Source organism: Hippichthys cyanospilos, chromosome 4 (assembly GCF_059441005.1).
Source record: "Hippichthys cyanospilos isolate Australia breed blue-spotted pipefish chromosome 4, RoL_Hcya_1.0, whole genome shotgun sequence".
Taxonomy (NCBI): Eukaryota; Metazoa; Chordata; class Actinopteri; order Syngnathiformes; family Syngnathidae; genus Hippichthys; species Hippichthys cyanospilos.
This window is the reverse complement of record NC_142372.1, coordinates 22709987-22727519: the sequence shown is the minus strand read 5'-3', so window position 1 is coordinate 22727519 and position 17533 is coordinate 22709987. Positions and strand designations below refer to the sequence as shown.

Genomic DNA, 17533 nt, shown 5'->3' with positions numbered 1-17533 from the left:
TGAGACGGCCTAGTGGCACTCTGAGCCTGGATTAACAAGCAGAGAGCAGTTTGTCCCAACATCCGCTCACCCAAGGTAAACCAGTCAAACTGTGTTGCTTGATTGACAGGCTGGTGATATTTCGATGGATGCTTGTCTGGCCAGATGCCAGATGCTTGCCTCTTTGCAGCACATTGAACTTGCCAGAAGCATGTGGGTAATTGGAAAACATGATGCATGACATATACAATCAGTTGGTCCAAAATAGGGGGTAAAATATTGTACTGTGTTTACAGAGAGTTGTGCTACGATTGAAGCGAGCATTTATCAAAACATGCATAACAGTACATGTGACATGTTACTTTTTATCAACTCGTATATGGGGCATTAGCTTATTTGAGTGTCTCAATGCGCACCCAAAATATTGAGCTGCTGTTGTATATACTTGATCGGATGCAAAACAAAAGCAACAATTTGTTCTTCTATTAGGTGTATGGCATGTTTCTCAGATTGACAACATTTAACAAGATACATATGGTAAAAGGGCTTATTGTCCATTTTGTTGAATTATGTTATTTAAAGACACATTCATTGAGGTCATGGCACAGTTTTATTAGAGATGACCTTACTCTTTCCACCTTTGAGCTGCTTCGACGTAAGCCAAGACACCCAAGCGCAGAGCCTTAAAAAGAGACTTCTCATGTGTCAGCTTGCCTCCTTGTCATTGAAGTCCCTTTGACAACGCACATTTATATTTATATATAAGGTAGGCTGGATCAATGGTGTTCACTTATAAAGTTGAAAATGGATAATATCCTTCCCCCCTCCTTAAACCTTTGGGTAGAACATTTTTTCACGAAAAAGACATTTTATGGTTTGCAAATTGACTCAAAGTCTGCGTATGCGATTCCAATAAACTTTCAGAGACACAAGTCCGAGCTTAAAGAAGCTCTGAGAGGATTTTGTGTCTCGTATTGATTTCCAACAGACTGATGTTGTTTCTGTGAGTGTGGGACATCATGCAGCAGGTGCTCACTGTCAGAATGTTTCCTCTTATTTCCCTCAGACTAAATTTAGACTGCAGACCCTTTCTAGTGGCCACCAAATATACCATTCACACTGAAAGAAGCCACTTTCAGTTGTATTGCCATCATGGCATTGTACATTAAGGAAACCAACTGATATGTTCCCATATAAAAAAAGATTTTTATGCATTCATTATAATAACAGGTGGCTACGTGATCTGTATTCCACCATAAAACAATAATTTCATTAGTAAAACAACCGACGTGTTTTCTTCAGTCTTTAGCTTCCTAAGTACTACCTCATTGGTTAATATCTGTGGCCCCTCCTATATACAGTACATGCACCTCTTTACCCTTTTCTGCAGGTCGGTTACATTTATATCATGCCAAGGTCATTCTTGAAGTCGGGCGCCTTCTTGAAAGACTATTTTCATAAGAAGCTTGTCATCAGTTCAATGCATGCTTGCCATAAGTAACAGCTTTACGTGCCTTTCTATTTCTAATGGTACTGCCTTCAGTAGAAAGGCATCATCTTCAGGACCCAATTAAGACCATCAAAGTGTGTAAATGAGTCAGTGATGAGAGCTCGTGTTCTAATTTCAGCAACAGATTTAGCTCAGAGACATGAAGCCATCTTATACAGTGTCAGAGCAGGCATTAAGACTTCAGAGTAAAACATGATAGACATGAACGTGGCTTATACAAGCTGGGTAGCGACTTGTGCAGTAAATCACACAGAAACAAATCAGAGACATCAGGAGTTTAAGAAAGACTACATAATAATTTGATTAGATTCCAAGATAATGTACTGTCGTATAGCTGGATAAACAGAGATGTGATTCTGTTTCAATATGTATAATAAGACAAATAGATGTGAAAGGGAAGCTTCAAAACATTTGTGTACATTGATAAATGTTAAAATATACTTATATATATATACTTATGACTGCAATCACAATGGCTACAGTTTCGTGGTAAAACATTTTTCCCCAACACAATTGGCTTGTCTCACTTCGGTTTTTCTTCAGGCTGAAAAAAAAGAAGAAAATATCACACTTATTACTCTTATGCATTTAGAAAGTATAAATAGTCTTTAATGAAACAAATGCGTAAAAACTAATTAGATGGCAAAAAATTGCATGGCCACAAATATTTACAGCCTTTGGTTGTTATTGTTGTGTGTGTTTCTTTTTTAACAGCAATAATATCCTTGAATATTTCTGACTATGATGCCACAAGCTTTGCATGCTTTCTACAGTTACAATTTGACCCTCTTTACAGCACCTTGCTGGTTGGGGAACGCTCATCAGAGATGTTTAGGAAGTGAAATTTGGGCTTTCGCTGGGCCACATTAGAACATTCACAGTTGTGATAAAGCCACTTTCATGAATTAGCTGTGTGCTAACGATCGTTGACCTTCACCCTTACCAGCTGTCATGAGAGCTTTGGAGCAAGTTTGAATCCAGACTGTACTTTGTTTCATTCATCTTTCCTTCAATCCTGATTAATCCTCTCGTTTCTGCCACTGTAAAATGTCACCGTAGTACTGTACCATGCTGAAAACCTCACAGTTCATGGTAGGGGAAGTTTTGGTGGTATTTTGCCAAGCCCCGCTTTTCATGAAAAACACATATTAATGGTGTTTTTGAAAAGAACGTGGGGTTTAAAAAAAAGAATCATAATGTAAGGCCGTCATTTATTCACGAATTTGAACTATTTAATGGCATCACGTGCTCCTTGTCGACTGTATTCCATTTGTGTATAACCTTATAGGTTATAACATAAAATACTGTGGAAAAAGTGAAGTACTGTGGGTACTATGTGAAAGCTAATATAGCAAATATAGAAACTGTATAACATTTTCAAAAACCAAGTAAAGTGTCCATCCCTGAGTCAACTCACCCATTTGCACCTAATTAGAAATTACACTTGACTTTGTTTTGGACCAAAACTATTTTACCTTAAAAACACATTTGTGTCAAAGATTTGTATTTCCCTACCTACAATATTGTTATTATATATTGTAATATTTTACTCAACTTTGGTTTTGTTCCATTGTGTATGGCAATAAAATATATGTTCTTGTTTTCTTTTTAAATCATTTACTTTGTTTGAAAGACTAAAAAAAGTGACTGGACGTCTGACCCTAGCAGAAAATGCCCAGCTTTTTATCATCAGCCGGGAAAACTCAGAAGTCAGAAGTCTGCCTTCTTTTATAGATTTTCAAATGAACTAATGACAAGCAAAGATGACTCTGCACACTTCATGCACATACACACACATACATACACACAATCTTATTTTCCCCTAGATTTTTAGATCAAGATTAACAATTGGTTGAACCTATGTTTATTTACATGGATGACAATCAATGGTTTTGAATTTAAGGCTGGGAGTTAAATCTGTCATAAAACAAAACATTTAATTACATCTTTCTATTTCCGTACCGCAGGTGACAAAGAACAGACATATCGGCTTTGAATCTTATCATAATTTTTACAAAAGTAATTTGCAAAAAAAGCCCATTTGTTTGATACATGTATCTTTTGCAGGTATGACATGCTGATATGCTGATGGAAGTAAGCAACGGGTTCGAGTCTGGTGTGTCCCAGCAATATCCGCCCCCCTTACTGCCAAAACCTGCTAAAGACAATGTGAGGCTTCAGAAACTAAAGAAGAAGCGAGTCAAAAGAAAGGGTAGTCTCTCTCAGACACCTATTCCATTTCGTTCCTGCTTGTCACCTGTCAACGAAGCCAGCACAGATCTTGAGCACAGTGACCTGTCGAGCCCACCGAAGACGCCAGATTCAACATGCACTGTGGAATCATTGTGGTCCACCTGTCCAGTGGACTCCTTTGATCAGTCTGCATCGGGATGTCCTCTCCCTGAGAGCAGCTCCCACAAGCAAATCGATGGCATTTTGCCACAGACCTACAAAAGACTTGGCAGGACTTTTGAAGAGCAGGTGGCACCGCTCTACGAATGCTCCACCTTTTTATTTGATGAATTGGCTCCTGGCATGATGCCACCCATGAATTCAACCCCAGTACCAAAAATGGAGCGTGTTACACCATCCTCACTACAAGTTTCTTTCAATTCAGTGTCACTAAATTCTCTTAGGTCAGCCGCAACAGTCCACCCTGTCACTGTTTCAGAGTCCAATCCTAAAATATCCCCCTATAACTTGACACGATCCTCGACCAACCTCCACTATGGCCCAGACCCAACAGCTCATGTTGCAGATCCTGTTCCTCCTATGCTATTATCAGTTTCCAACACACAAAAAGCTAATTTCCCGTCCAAACACATAGAAACAAAGACTATTTCGGAAGACCATACGCTACTACATACTGAAACATCTCGGATCCCCAAAGCCGTCGGTAATAATAGTTTGGTAAGGCAGTGTGATGGCCCCAGAAATTCAATTTATACATCAAAAGCAACATTAAATGAGATCTCTAAGCCTCCCTCCGATCAAGACCTTGCAGCGATAAATCCTAACTACAAAGACGACCTATTAGCAATTACATACGTGGAGAAAAAAGCTGCAGAGAAAACTTGGAAACCCGCTGTGCCCACAATTTTATGTGTAAAACCCAAGACTTCATCTTGCCCACAGTCAAGAGTATCCACTCACTCTCGAGAAATAGCTCAAACGGATCCTGTAAAGTCCTTCCAAAATGGATTTGCTCCCTCAATTTCCATTGAGTCTCCGAGTAGTAAAGTGCATGCTGCTGAAAAAGAAGTACAGCAAGTTGAGGACGATTGTAACAAAAAGCAAAATACCAATTGTAAAGGAAGTGGCATCCGAAATACCTGTAGGAGTACTCTGAATTTAACCCTTCCCTCTGACACTCACGTTTCAAAGGACATGTTTACATCAAATGTTGCCATGCCTGCCCATACAGAAACTATCTCAACGATGAAAACAGACCAAATTTTAGAGAGAGACGCTACATATTTGCCAAAAGTACCATCATTTCTCTGTACTGCACCAAAGACTCAGACATCATTGATTTATCCACAAAAATCTACAGGTTTGAGTCACCTGTCCCCAACCTGTCATCATCCACGTGCCGAGGCGCGTAAGTCTTTGTCATCACTTCTGGAGAATCAAATATCATTAACCACCTCCAAATCGAAAGCACAATCAACATATTGTGGACTTACGCCTCTTCAGTATGCCGCTCATGGTGGGATTCGGACTCTAACGTCATGTCAAAGCCTAGTGTCCCAGAGAATTGAACTGACCTCTTTCGCCAAAACATTTTCAGAGGATGATGTTTGTGTCTCGAAAAACTCTACAAAACAGTTTAATGGACATCATAAGGTTCCACTGTTGGAGAGTGAATCTGCAAATACTGTGCATCCGCTTTTAAACCCAAAGGATTCAAAACCGCATTCAGAGCGGAGTGTCAAAAATAACAACGACATATGTGAGAAAAGTTGGAAAGTCACAACTCAACATGTGGAAATGCCTTCGTTTGAAACATCTAGGTTGGAAATAATAAGACCTGAGCTTCCCCTCAGCTTGATACAGAAACATATGTGTCAGTCTACAAGTGACGTATCTACACGAAAGGCCTCATACTCTGAGGTTCCAATGCCAATCCCTAAAGCAGGTGAGGTACACACACAGACTGCAACAATGTTTCCTACAGACGCAGCTTTAAATATGTCCCCATCCCGAAAAAATAGCAGTAGTCTGAATGATGCAAACGCAAAGCCAGTGGAGCAAGATTCAACTACAGAAACAACATGTACTCCAAAAGAGATAGATGTCAAGAAATGTGTGAAGAGTGAAAAAATAGGCGCCTTGAATGAATCACACAAAACATTTGAAGAACCAAATGTCACAAATTCAAAGCAAATGCTTGACAAAGGTATAAGTAGTGATCATTTATCCTCCGCTGTGGCCAGTATTAACAAAATACCAGGAAAAGCGACAAGAGGCTGCAAATTTGAAACTGAAATTAAAAACCTACCCAACCTAAAAACTGCAGAATCAATGCCCCAACATGAGCCGATAACAACTTCTGTATGTTGTGCACAAAAACACAGACTGAGTAAGACAGTAGGCCAGGAAATGTATCGCCTAGGTGACAGTTTTGCTTTGAAAACATGCGCATGCACAGTAAATACTTTGTCAAGCGACAACCCTGTGATTGATACCAAGCTCCCTGAAATAGCAATGATTACAAGCAAATCAAATAATAGATTACTTTTGAAGAGAGACCACCAACCTAATATGGAAACCTTTTTGCTTTGCAAAACAAGTGATGGTGGTGTTCTAGACTATAGATTTCAAGGTAAAGTTAGCCATGCGGAAAGTTACAACAACACCCTAACAAACAGACCAAAGACATCTCCAACAGTCCAAAATGATGTTGCTAAAAATAAACTAGACTTTAGAAAAGCAAACATGAATGCTCGAGCGCCCACCTCCAGTATGTCTTCTTTGCTAGCCAATGGCATCAGTTTTGTGGCTGACAAATCCCCAGGAGAGTCTCTTGCTACCACATCTGTAGTGGGAGGAAATGAAAGAATTCAATTACCTGATAAAAAACACACCTCTCCTCTTTCAAATGGAAAAACACCGCTGAACACACGTGACAGTATTGGTAAACAATCCAACACACAATTTGTAGGATCACATGCTTTCAGCCAGACAATAACAAACCAATTTTCGCCTCTAGAATTAGGTGGTCCAAACAACCTCGAAGACCAAGATGTTCCGGAAACGACTAAATCAATACAGTGTACGCGTACTGTAAATCTTATGGCCACTGAGGTTATTTTACCAGACCCAATAGGAAGTAGTAAACCAGAATGTAACACACCTCACATCAAACACAATATCCCCTCAAGTCCTTCATTGAGGATTATGACTCAAAGTCCTCAGCTAAAAATACCAGTAATTACAAATAAGCCATCTGGTATTAAACTAGCTGCAAACACTGAAAATAGAAAACATATTTTAACTTTGAATGGTTGTCTATCTGAAAACATTCTGAGTAACAAAGTAGAACTGAGTCAAAATCCCAGGTCTAATGAAAACGTTGAAACTTCAGTCAACCTCTCAGGCATTGAGAGCGGAGCTGGGGAAATGGGGCACTTTGCCAAAGAAGCAAGTATAGCTGTTGAAACTGACGTTCATAATGTAAATAGTAAAAACATTTCAAATAGTGCTTTAAACATGCAAGCTACTACGATTCAGTCATCAACTAAAGTCACTCCACTGAGCCCGACAACGCAAACAAAATCTTTGGTTGTCTCACGAGCACCCGTAGTACAAGAAGCAAGCTTGTGCATTACACCAAGACCGACGTTTAATTCGATTTTACACCAGTCCCGCCATTCCCCTGTGAACAATACCTCCTTCGCAGTACCTCTGCAAAATGAGAATATTTCTATACACGTGATTCCTAGCACTGCTCAGGCCTCCGTTAAACCGGATTCCCAATCAAAAACCATTCAAACAAAGTTTGAGTTAAATATGGACACCAAAAGCAGCACTCCTCTTCATCATTTGACTGACAGTCCAAACAAGCGGGTTGAAAAATGCCCTTCTCCTGCCGAAGTAAAAAGAAACTCTTCTGTTGTAAACTCCCGTAATCCAGTCCAGAAAAACGTTTCTGCCATTAAGGAGCAGCATTTGACAGAGCAGCCAGTTGAGAGCAGTTCCCCTGAAAAGTCAGCAAAAGATTCTTTCATGAAATCACTCATAGTTAAAGGTGCTGTTAAAGCTGCTGTGCTTGATTCTCCCACTCTGCCTCAGGCCTCAGTGTCAGTCTCAACTCCATCCCCAAACAAAGGAACATCACCGCTCTCTCAGCAAATCACTGGACTCGACGACAAAGATGTTTTGAAGATGAAGAATATGCCAGAAGAGGCGGCGAAACCAGCAGTCGAACGCTCCATGAAGTCAGTGATATCAACTGCATCTTCAACTGCTGAGACAGACACGGTCAGACCAGGATCATCGCCCTTACCCATCCAGCCAAAGGCAGCCCAGAAACCCAAAGGCCTTAAAGCTAAACTCAGTGGATGGACACGACTCAAGAAACACATGATGGTTGAACCAGAGGAACCGGCCTTCCCAGAGCCACTGGACAAATCTCACGATGACCCCAGTAACAACAAAAACACAGACAGTGACAGTAAGAAGTTGCCAGCAGACCAATGTGATCAGCAAGACTTGATCGAGAACAAAGGAAGTCCCAGGGCACTAAAGTTGTGGGATGCCCTCCTCTTTCAGATGTTCTCGACCAAAGATCGAATCATGCACCAGCTCAACATCACCAAAAAAGAATCAGAAAAGGAAAAGTCCTCCGAGGACAACCAGGTAGAGGTTCCATCCTTTGTCAATCGCCTCCCAGTTTTGCTTTACAGTCCTCGATTTGATGCTAGGAAATTAAAACAGGCAGCAGAGAAGCCATGGACGAAAATAGCAACAGTGTTTGAAAGGGGACTACTGAGACGAAAAACTCAGGAGGATGATCGCAAGGACTTTAATAGGATAGCCAGAGGTTTTGGACCGACTTAAAATAAATAAATGTCATTTAGACACATGTGTATGGGGTTGATGAATTAGTCTTTTTCATATTCTAGATGACATTTTTTTTTCACCTTGTGAGAAAACATTGATCTGAGTATACACAAATGTCTTAACATCGATTTAACATTTTTCTTAGTATTGATCACTCATGCACTTACCCCGTGATGGACAAATGTGCATTTGGGGAGCATGTTAAGAGTGAAAATGCATCACAAAAGATGCACGAGCTGTATGCGCTTTTCAATTGAAAATGGAAAAAAAATGTCAAATTATTTGGCAAAGGAAACAGGAACCTTTCGCAATGAATCAATCGAGTTCGAAAGCTTGTACTGTACTAGTAGTCCTACGTCATTAGCAATGCCAAATCTTTGCGCCAATAACTACTGAGTTCTAAACCACCATTTGGGTTTACATTCCTAAATCAACTAAGATTACACTGTACATTTTAAACAAATATTGTACGGAATGATCCAGAATGTTGGACTTGGAAGGAAATGCGTACGTCAGTCAGTTTGGACAGTCAACCAGGTTGGACCTTCTGTATGCAGACTGATAATGGAAAAGAAGTGAAGTGGAGAAACTGCATTATACTACAGTATATTCTCAATTACAAAAGTAAGTTCTACTGTGATAGCAGGAGTAAGTATGCCTAAGCAGCTTGTAAAGGTTTAGACTAAATGCCCTCCATAAAATGAAAATTGTCATTGTTATTTAGGATTTATTTCATGATGTCCAGATTGCTTTATCCCCAGAAGTTATCTAGAACCTCATCTATTGAGGTAGTATTTTAATATGTTCATGGTAAGATGCTCACAAGCTATGCATGCACTTTCATTTTGCTTTTTTACCTGCATTTTGCCAAAACGCTATTTAGTTTGTAAATACAGCTCTGCAAATGTCAACTGCATTGATTAACAGCTGCAAAGAAGTTGTCTGGGACAAACCTAGTAAATGTCATTTTGTTCCTTTTTTCCTGACACCTAAGAAAAATGAATGCTTTTCTTGAATTTCTTGAACACAAACATTTAAGCTAAGCTGGTCTTATGCTGCAATTTTCACAATTTACAGCGGTATGAAAAAGTTTGGGCACCGCTGATCATTTCCAAGATTTTCCTTTATAAATCATTGGTGGTTGGGATCAGCAATTTCAGCAAAATATATCATATGGCAGACTGTGATATTTGAGAAGTGACATGAAGTTCCAGAAAGTGTGCAATAGATATTTAAATAAAAGCAGGAAGATGCATACATTTGGGCACCCCAAAATGAAAATGACAACAATATTTAGTAGAGCCTCTAAAACGCTTCCTACAGTGAGGGTCTGGACTCTGGGTTCTGGTTGAAGGTATTTTCTTCTTTACAAAACATCTCCAGTTCAGTCAGGTTTGATGGTTTCCGAGCATGGACTGCCCACTTTAAATCACACCGCCGATTTTCAGTTATATTCAGGTCTGACTACTGAGATGGCCATGCCAGAACATTGTACTTGTTCCTCTGCACGAATGCCTTAGTAGAATGTCACCATTGTTTAGTGTCGTGGTGTTGTTGAAGTATCCAACTGAATCCATGCGACCTTCAACTTGAACAAGATTTCCAGTACCTGCACTGGCCACACAGCCCCACAGCATGATGGAACCACCACTAAATTTCACTGTGGGCAGCAAGCAAGTGTTTGTCTTGGAATGCTCTCTTCAAATGTGTTTTTGCATACATCAAGAAATCTGCTTAGGGCATGTGCACAGAAAAGGCTTCTGCCGCATTACTCTCTCATACAGCATCTCCTTGCACAAAATGCCCTGAATAGTAGAACGATGCACAGTGACTCCTTCTGAAGCAAAATCATTGTGTAGGTCTTTGGATCTGGTCTGTATGTTGAGTTTGACTGATCTCACCATTTTTCGCTTCTGCTTATCAGAGATTTTTTTTGGCCTACCACTTCAGGCCTTAACTCCAACTGTGCCTGTGGTCTTACATTTCCTCACTAGGTTCCTTAGTTTAGTCTAAAACATAATAAAATTAGCCAAGTGCATCAAGTGTCTAGAACTAAAAAAAAAAATTCATATTTTATTGCAATTATACTTCACATGAGAAAAAAAAGTAATTTCTCTGCAGTCATCCGTGCCCCCTCTGGCATCACCTTTTGCTCTCATGGGGCCCCACCCCACTACTTGAGAAGCACTGATCATCTTGTCAAATAATTAGCGCTAAAGTTATTCAAATCAATAAAACAACAAGGGTGCCCAAATTTATGCACCTGCCTACTTTAGTTTGAGTAATTATTGCACACTTTTTGTAAATCCTGTGAACTTCATTTCACGTCTCAAAGTGTATCTGCTATATGATATATTTTACTGAAATTGATGATCCGAACCAACAACAATTTATAAAGAAAAATCTTGAAAATGATCAGGAGTGCCCAAACATTTATTTATTACCGTTTTAAAGACATTTTAAGAGTTTTACTGGCATATCAGCAAGTTTCCATTATTTTGATCATTTAGTCTGAGATGGTAATTTCCAATGTTTTCGATCACTTTCCCAAATCTTGGCCTTAAGACAATATCAACTGTGACGTGAACACCAATGGGGTAAAAAATGGATTACAACTCCTGGGCAGCATTATATTACAACTCGTGCCCTCATTTGTCAATATCATGCCTCACGTATCTTGATCAAACTGTTGATTTTTTTACTGTCTGCCTTTAGTCCTGGGATAGGCATCAGCAAGCCAGCAAGTCCAGTGAGGATAAGCAGCTATAGAAAATGATGGCAATATACGTTCTATATATATATATATATATATATATATATATATATATATATATACACACACACACACACACACACACCAGTATTTAAATAACATAGTACAAGACTAGAAATAGTCCTGTGAGGTGAGTTAGTTTGTGCCAGCCAAGAGCCTTTTTCAAGTATTCTCAGTCTTCTAATCATCTAATACACATAACATTAGTTTAACATTAGCCTGACAAATACACCATTTTTTTTTTAATCTCTTCAGCCATATTTGAACAAAATACAGTTGTGGTTACCAATAAACAAAACAAGCAAACAAAACGATGAAGTAAAGTCAACAATACGAGTGTTTTTTCTTTAAATCTGCTTGAAGTATATTACAATGTTTTTTACACTATGAATGTTGTTTCCGATGTGAATGCATACAGCGACAACCCGAAAAGACTGTGTGTGTGTGTAACAACGGCTGTCCATGACAGCGTCCCAAAAATAAATGAAAACTGACAACTAAGACCTGCATAGCAGAGAGGGCTGTTGACCCAAAGATAAGTTGAGGCTGACAAAGTACTGTAATAGACTTTGTTGGTAAAGCAAGTTACACTTAAGAAGAGAGGTGAAGGTTGCGTTCATTTGACTTAGCCCCCTAAAAATGTTCATTTAGAACTGGCAACAAAATATTTCCCAAAGTTGGGTCTGTTCTGTTTCTGCTTTTTTTATGATACGCTTTTAAAAAGGGACCTTAAAAAGAAGGTTGGGGTCAACGGCAAAAACATTTACTTTGAGATTGATAATTTATTCCTATTTTGGTTCCTGATTAATGTTCGTTGTAGCTTGAATAAAATGAAAATTCCACAACTTACAGTATAACTACTTTGGCAACTATGTAGATCATAACAATAATCCATCCACATTCCTTAGCAATTTATTCTCACTACGGTTGCTAGCTTGCTGGCACCTAACCCAGCAGTGACAAACAACCATTTACACTCCCAATCACACCTAAGGACAATTTAGAGCATCTAATGTACCTACCGTGCATGTTTTTTAGAATGTGGGAAGTAGCTGGAGTTCACTTAGAAAACACACGCATGCATGAGGAGAACATGCAAACCCTGAACAGGAAGGCCAGAACCAGGATTTAATCCAGTGCCTCTGACTGTGAGGAGGACTTGCTTAACAGTCCACAATAATAATAATAATAATAATAATAATAATAATAATAGGTTAAATTATACCAGAGCATATTATAGAAGAATTTTCATCTGTATCTACAATATACAGTATGGTAGATTCTGAACATCAAGCTTACCGGTCCCATTTGTATCATCATTACAGCCGTCCTGATCCGGAATCTTCTCATACTTGCCGTGAGCCATCATAACAAATTTATATTTATTACCAGGCAAACATTCCTGAGAGAAAGTACATTAAAAAGAAAATAAAAAGACAGATTAAATTCATAAATAACAATCGTCATTATTCACAATTTATATGAACTTAATTATATGTTCTTTTTTGTATTTTGAAGAGATTTACTAATTTTGGAAATTGAGGGTTTGCAGAGTAATTTTGAAAATGTATCTGCTGCTCCTAAATAAAAATATATAGAGTATATGGTATACCCAGGAAAAGGTCTCAGGTGAATGCACCACATGAGAACATGACATCAGCACGAAACACAACCTACCTTGCTATCCCTCCCAGAAGAAGCAAGTGAAGCTATATCACTGAACACATTTTTCTTGCTTGAAACACCACCGAGTATTATTTCCTGAAAAAAAAATAAAAATAACAATTTTAAATACTTTCCAGTCAGAAATAGACTATTTTGGCTAAATCAGACAGCTCTTTCGCAGATATAGGAAAATTTGAGCGGGTGGTTATATTTATCAAAGCGCAGCAGAAGAAAATGTAGCACGTATCTTCTCCTCTCATCGGTGTCCACATAAAAAAAGTCTGTTACAGCAAGTTGCACGCCGATTCTCATATGGCAGTCAAGTTTCACACATGCTATTTGGGCCTGTGACAAACAATTAAAGCTGAATATTTTCATGAATTTACAAACTACCCTGGATGCCTGAACCAGGTGTAAAACAACTGGAGCTGTTCGGACAAAAGAGAACGTTTGGTCACCCAAACTGGTCCTGTAATGCTGGCTCGAGCTGAATTTACTATTACAATCAGTGAGATATTGAAAACAAGAAGTAAATTGAAGTACTGTATTTAAACCAGGAGCACGAGTAGCATTACCAGACTTGTTAGTTAGTTAGTTAGTTAGTTAGTATTAACAAAACCTCACATGAGTAAAACAATACTTGCATGTTCTTGAACAAGATAAAAATATAGGGAGCTGCCAGTTTAGGAAAAACAATATTTACAATATCGCATTCACAAACGGTGCAACAGGTACAATATTATTTGACAGATGAAAAACACGCTCGACCACCGCCGTGCGTTTTTTTCCAGATTGTTCTAAATTTAGGTGTTGTTTTTTTTTGTAATTATTTTTAAGCAATTATTTAATGTGTGTGCATGTTAGGTTACTGTGGGTTTACTGTTTACTGTGCAAATATGATTTACGTTGCACCATAGGAAAAGAAGTGTCTTCGACCAAGGATCACCAAGGTCTACCTATTTACATTTGATGGATGCAAATATTTTTGTGATTGTTTAGGCAGTTTGGGGTTTTGAAACAGAACAAAAAAAACAACAACTCTGAAACCTCTCAGCATAACGTGTACCGTGCATTGTCTGTTAACAGCACTACAAGATATGGAAAACTCAATGTGCCAACGGTGGGAGGAGGTGATGAATGGCTCCTTACAAATACTCGAGTCCCATCGTTCACAGTGAGAAAAACTTGTTTGTGAACGGCACTACACTTGTGACAACGGTCATTAGTGTGCGTCCAACACCATCATGAAGAATCAGCAATAAACAAGTTTTGCAATGGCGAAGTGAAAAAATGTTCAAAGCAGTTCTCTGGCCTGTGCTTCACTTTGATTTTCCTTTCGACCCAAGTTTTGATTTCATTCATCAAAATTCCTAAATTTGTGTATTTCCTGTTGAAACGTGTGCCATGAACTACATCAGTGAACAGCCACATTGTCCAGTACCTCACTAATTGCAGGCAGGTAATTGACCAATGCCTGTTTCTGTACGTTTCTCTCGAGTACGCTGCCCGACACTTAATAGGCACTTGGGTGTTCAAGAACTCAAGGAATTTTATTGTCATGCCAACAAACACTGGCCAAACATAACTTGCTGCTCCTTACTGTGGGCTCGGAGCATATCTCCATCGGTTTATAGGCCAGCAGTATAAATATGTGATCTGAAAAGGCATGGTGGGGGCTATGTACTGTACATGTTTGTGTACACAATGTCCAACTTGTCATTCCCCCGCACTGGCATGGTGACATGCTGTTGGAGAGTTGGAAAATGGTTTGTCAATTTTACTTGGTTAAAGTGATCTACGATCACAAATAATGCCTGTGGTTGCTTGGATCGTAAGGCGCTAATCGTTTCATGGAGCGCCTCACACGCATTAGCATGAGCTTTGGGAGCTATGTAAACATCAGAGATGTAAACAGCTGGGAACGTGTTGGCAAGTAATGTGATCGGCATTTAACAGTCACATGTTCTATTTCCTCAGAGCAATCATTATGAGTCCACTCTTTGTGCATCATTTTTCTCAAACAAATACAGAGCCAACTGTTACATTTCAATATGATGGGTGAGGTGGTGGAAGATTGTGGACCCAAACGCAGGGAAGCTGGAGGCAAGATGCGCTCAAAAATAATAATTTAATATGAAAATAAAAGAAGAATAAAACTGCATGCAAAGTAACAAACAACACAAACTCTGAAAGAAACTACCAAACACTTGAATGACTTGGAAGAACACAGGAATCAAACTCACGCTGAACAACTGTGACAATGACACTGACATCGACAATGACCCGACAAGAACTGTAAGCAGACGGGAAACTAAATACACTCAAAACTGATGAGACAAAACAGGAACACCTGGGCATGACATAATAGGAGCAGGGAGCTGATTGGCAGACACAAGGAAAGAAGGTTGATGAGGACAGATGGACACAACCACAATGATGAGACACTGACATGAGGGGAAGAAAAAAAGAACTTAAACACGTGAACAAAACTCCACAACTTGAAAGGACAATCAAAAACACAACAAAACCTCAAAACAGAAAAAAAAGAAACCCTGACAACAGCCCAAAGACAACAAATACCAACAGAACATAGCACTAACTTTTCGCAGAAATCGTGGTCTCTAAAGTTCATCGATCGATTGAACGATGCTGAGTGGATCATTATCTTTTTTTCACTGGGATCACCCAATCTTAGGTGGCATATGTCCACTTTATTTTCTAGTGATCTAACTGGCAAGGAATAGTGATGGCTTTCTAGCCTTTATCTGAGCTGACCATCCATCACATTTACAACAGGGCGCCACGTTAAGGTGATGGCCAACAAAGGCCGCTGTGACTGGCTGGCCAAACGGAGTGCGGCTTTGGCCGTCACCCAGGCAAAAACTCGGGTATGGGAGGAGTTTGGTGAGGCCATGAAAAGCGACTTCCGGATGGTTTTGAGGAAATTCTGGTCCATCATCCGGCGTCTCATGAGGGAAAAGCGATGCACCGTTAACACTGTGTACAGTGAAGATGGGGCGCTGTTGACCTCAACTCGGGACGTCGTGAACAGGTGGGTGGAATACTTCGAAGACCTCATCGATTCCACTGACACGTCTTCCTCTAAGGAAGCAGAGTCTGGAAGTTCAGACGTGGGCTCTTCTATCTCTGGGGCCAAAGTCATCGAGGTGGTCAAAAAACTCCTTGGCGGCAGGGCCCAGGGGGTGGATGTGATCCGCCCAGAGTTCCCCAAGGCTCTGGATGTAACATCTCGTGGACATCGGGGACAGTGCCCCTGGATTGGCAGACCGGGGTGCCATAGTCACATTAATATGTTTCATATTTGTGCATTTAGTTTTGGTGATTACATAAACCTGAACAAGGTGAGGTGGACAGTATTCTGTCTCACTGAAGTGGGTGAGCGGGATTTACATTGGTGCCGTTCTACTCTACACAGATGTAACTGAGTAAAATACATGTATATTTGGTTAAATCATTGCAGAAGTGGTACAGCAGTGCTGTCACTGGAACACAGGTGCATACAGAGCAGAGATAAACAAATAGCGTGTAAATATTTTTGCTGTGTGTGTGCATGCGGGTGTGTGTCACTGGAGCGGTGTATCTGTGAGCTGGTGTATCTATATATGTATGTATGTATGTATGCATGCATGTTGCCCAGTCAGTTATGGACTCTTTCCATCGAACCATCTTATTGCAATACTCAGATTTTAACTGACCTTTGGCGGTGTGTTTGTGAGAGTGTTTTGGTTCCATGCCACTCCCGCCTCAAAGAGATTCTTTTTGTAAGCGATGGGACTTATCACATCCACCATGACTGGACTAATTGGTTTGCATTCCTTTGTGGAAACCTGCATATAATTCAGTGGGGGTTTAAAATTTATTTACCATCAAAAACAGGACAAAAAACAGTCAAAAATATTAGATTATTTGAAAACAAAGTACTGTACAGTGGACCCCCGGGTTACGGCGTCCCTGGCTTATGTTTTTTTCACGTTACAATGTGGATTACTGTTTTTTCATCCCCTCTTTAAGGCATTTATCCCACTTTACGATTAACAACTGTCATGACGTGGAGTTGGTTGTGTTTGTTGTTTTGCCTCCCTCCTAAGGCATTTTTAGGTAATTGCTCTTATTTTCTGTTGGCGTCAAACAGCGTCCGCTGCAACGCGTCACTATAATGCTGGTCTGTTATTGATCAGCGTCTCCACTTCCAAAGAAACTGGTCTACAATTGGTCAGCGTGATGATGTCACGGGGATGCTGGTCTGCTATTGGTCGGTGCACGCCATATGGGGAATTCGTGTTATGATCCCAACCGCGGAACGGATTAATCATGTAAATTGGGGGCCCACTGTATATGGATATTCAAGACAGATTTAAGTTCACACATGGCATGTTTTACCTCAAGTGCATGTGTATACTGCTGTAGTTTTTTGTCAATCGTGGAAACACAAAGAGGTTGCGGAATCTTCTTCTTTATGTTGGACCTTTGACAGAAAAAGGAAACACCAAGCATTTATCTTTGGGCTTGAAAATCAAACA

At 39.8% G+C, this 17533-nt stretch overlaps 2 protein-coding genes across 4 annotated transcripts in view; one reads left to right on the top strand and one right to left on the bottom strand.

Moving 5' to 3' along the window:
* Positions 1–710: 710 nt before the first annotated feature.
* Positions 711–17533, bottom strand: part of LOC148425042 (uncharacterized) — a 33452-nt gene continuing 16629 nt past the window's right edge. For 2 of the 3 annotated variants that reach the window (XM_088414151.1, XM_088414152.1), the window contains 6 exons: positions 17394–17478; positions 16709–16840; positions 13005–13088; positions 12627–12729; positions 6448–6527; positions 711–2033 (listed from right to left, as the gene is read on the bottom strand). In XM_088414151.1, the coding sequence (XP_088270277.1) occupies positions 2013–2033; positions 6448–6527; positions 12627–12729; positions 13005–13088; positions 16709–16840; positions 17394–17478 (505 nt within the window). In that variant the 3' untranslated portion in view covers positions 711–2012. The remainder of the gene's footprint in view (positions 2034–6447; positions 6528–12626; positions 12730–13004; positions 13089–16708; positions 16841–17393; positions 17479–17533) is intronic. The other variant, XM_088414153.1, reaches the window with a different exon arrangement.
* On the top strand, positions 3572–8078 carry LOC148425043 (uncharacterized). The gene is made up of 2 exons (XM_088414150.1): positions 3572–5627; positions 7784–8078. Exons 1-2 carry the CDS (start codon positions 3572–3574, stop codon positions 7960–7962), a joined length of 2235 nt encoding a protein of 744 aa, XP_088270276.1. The 3' UTR covers positions 7963–8078.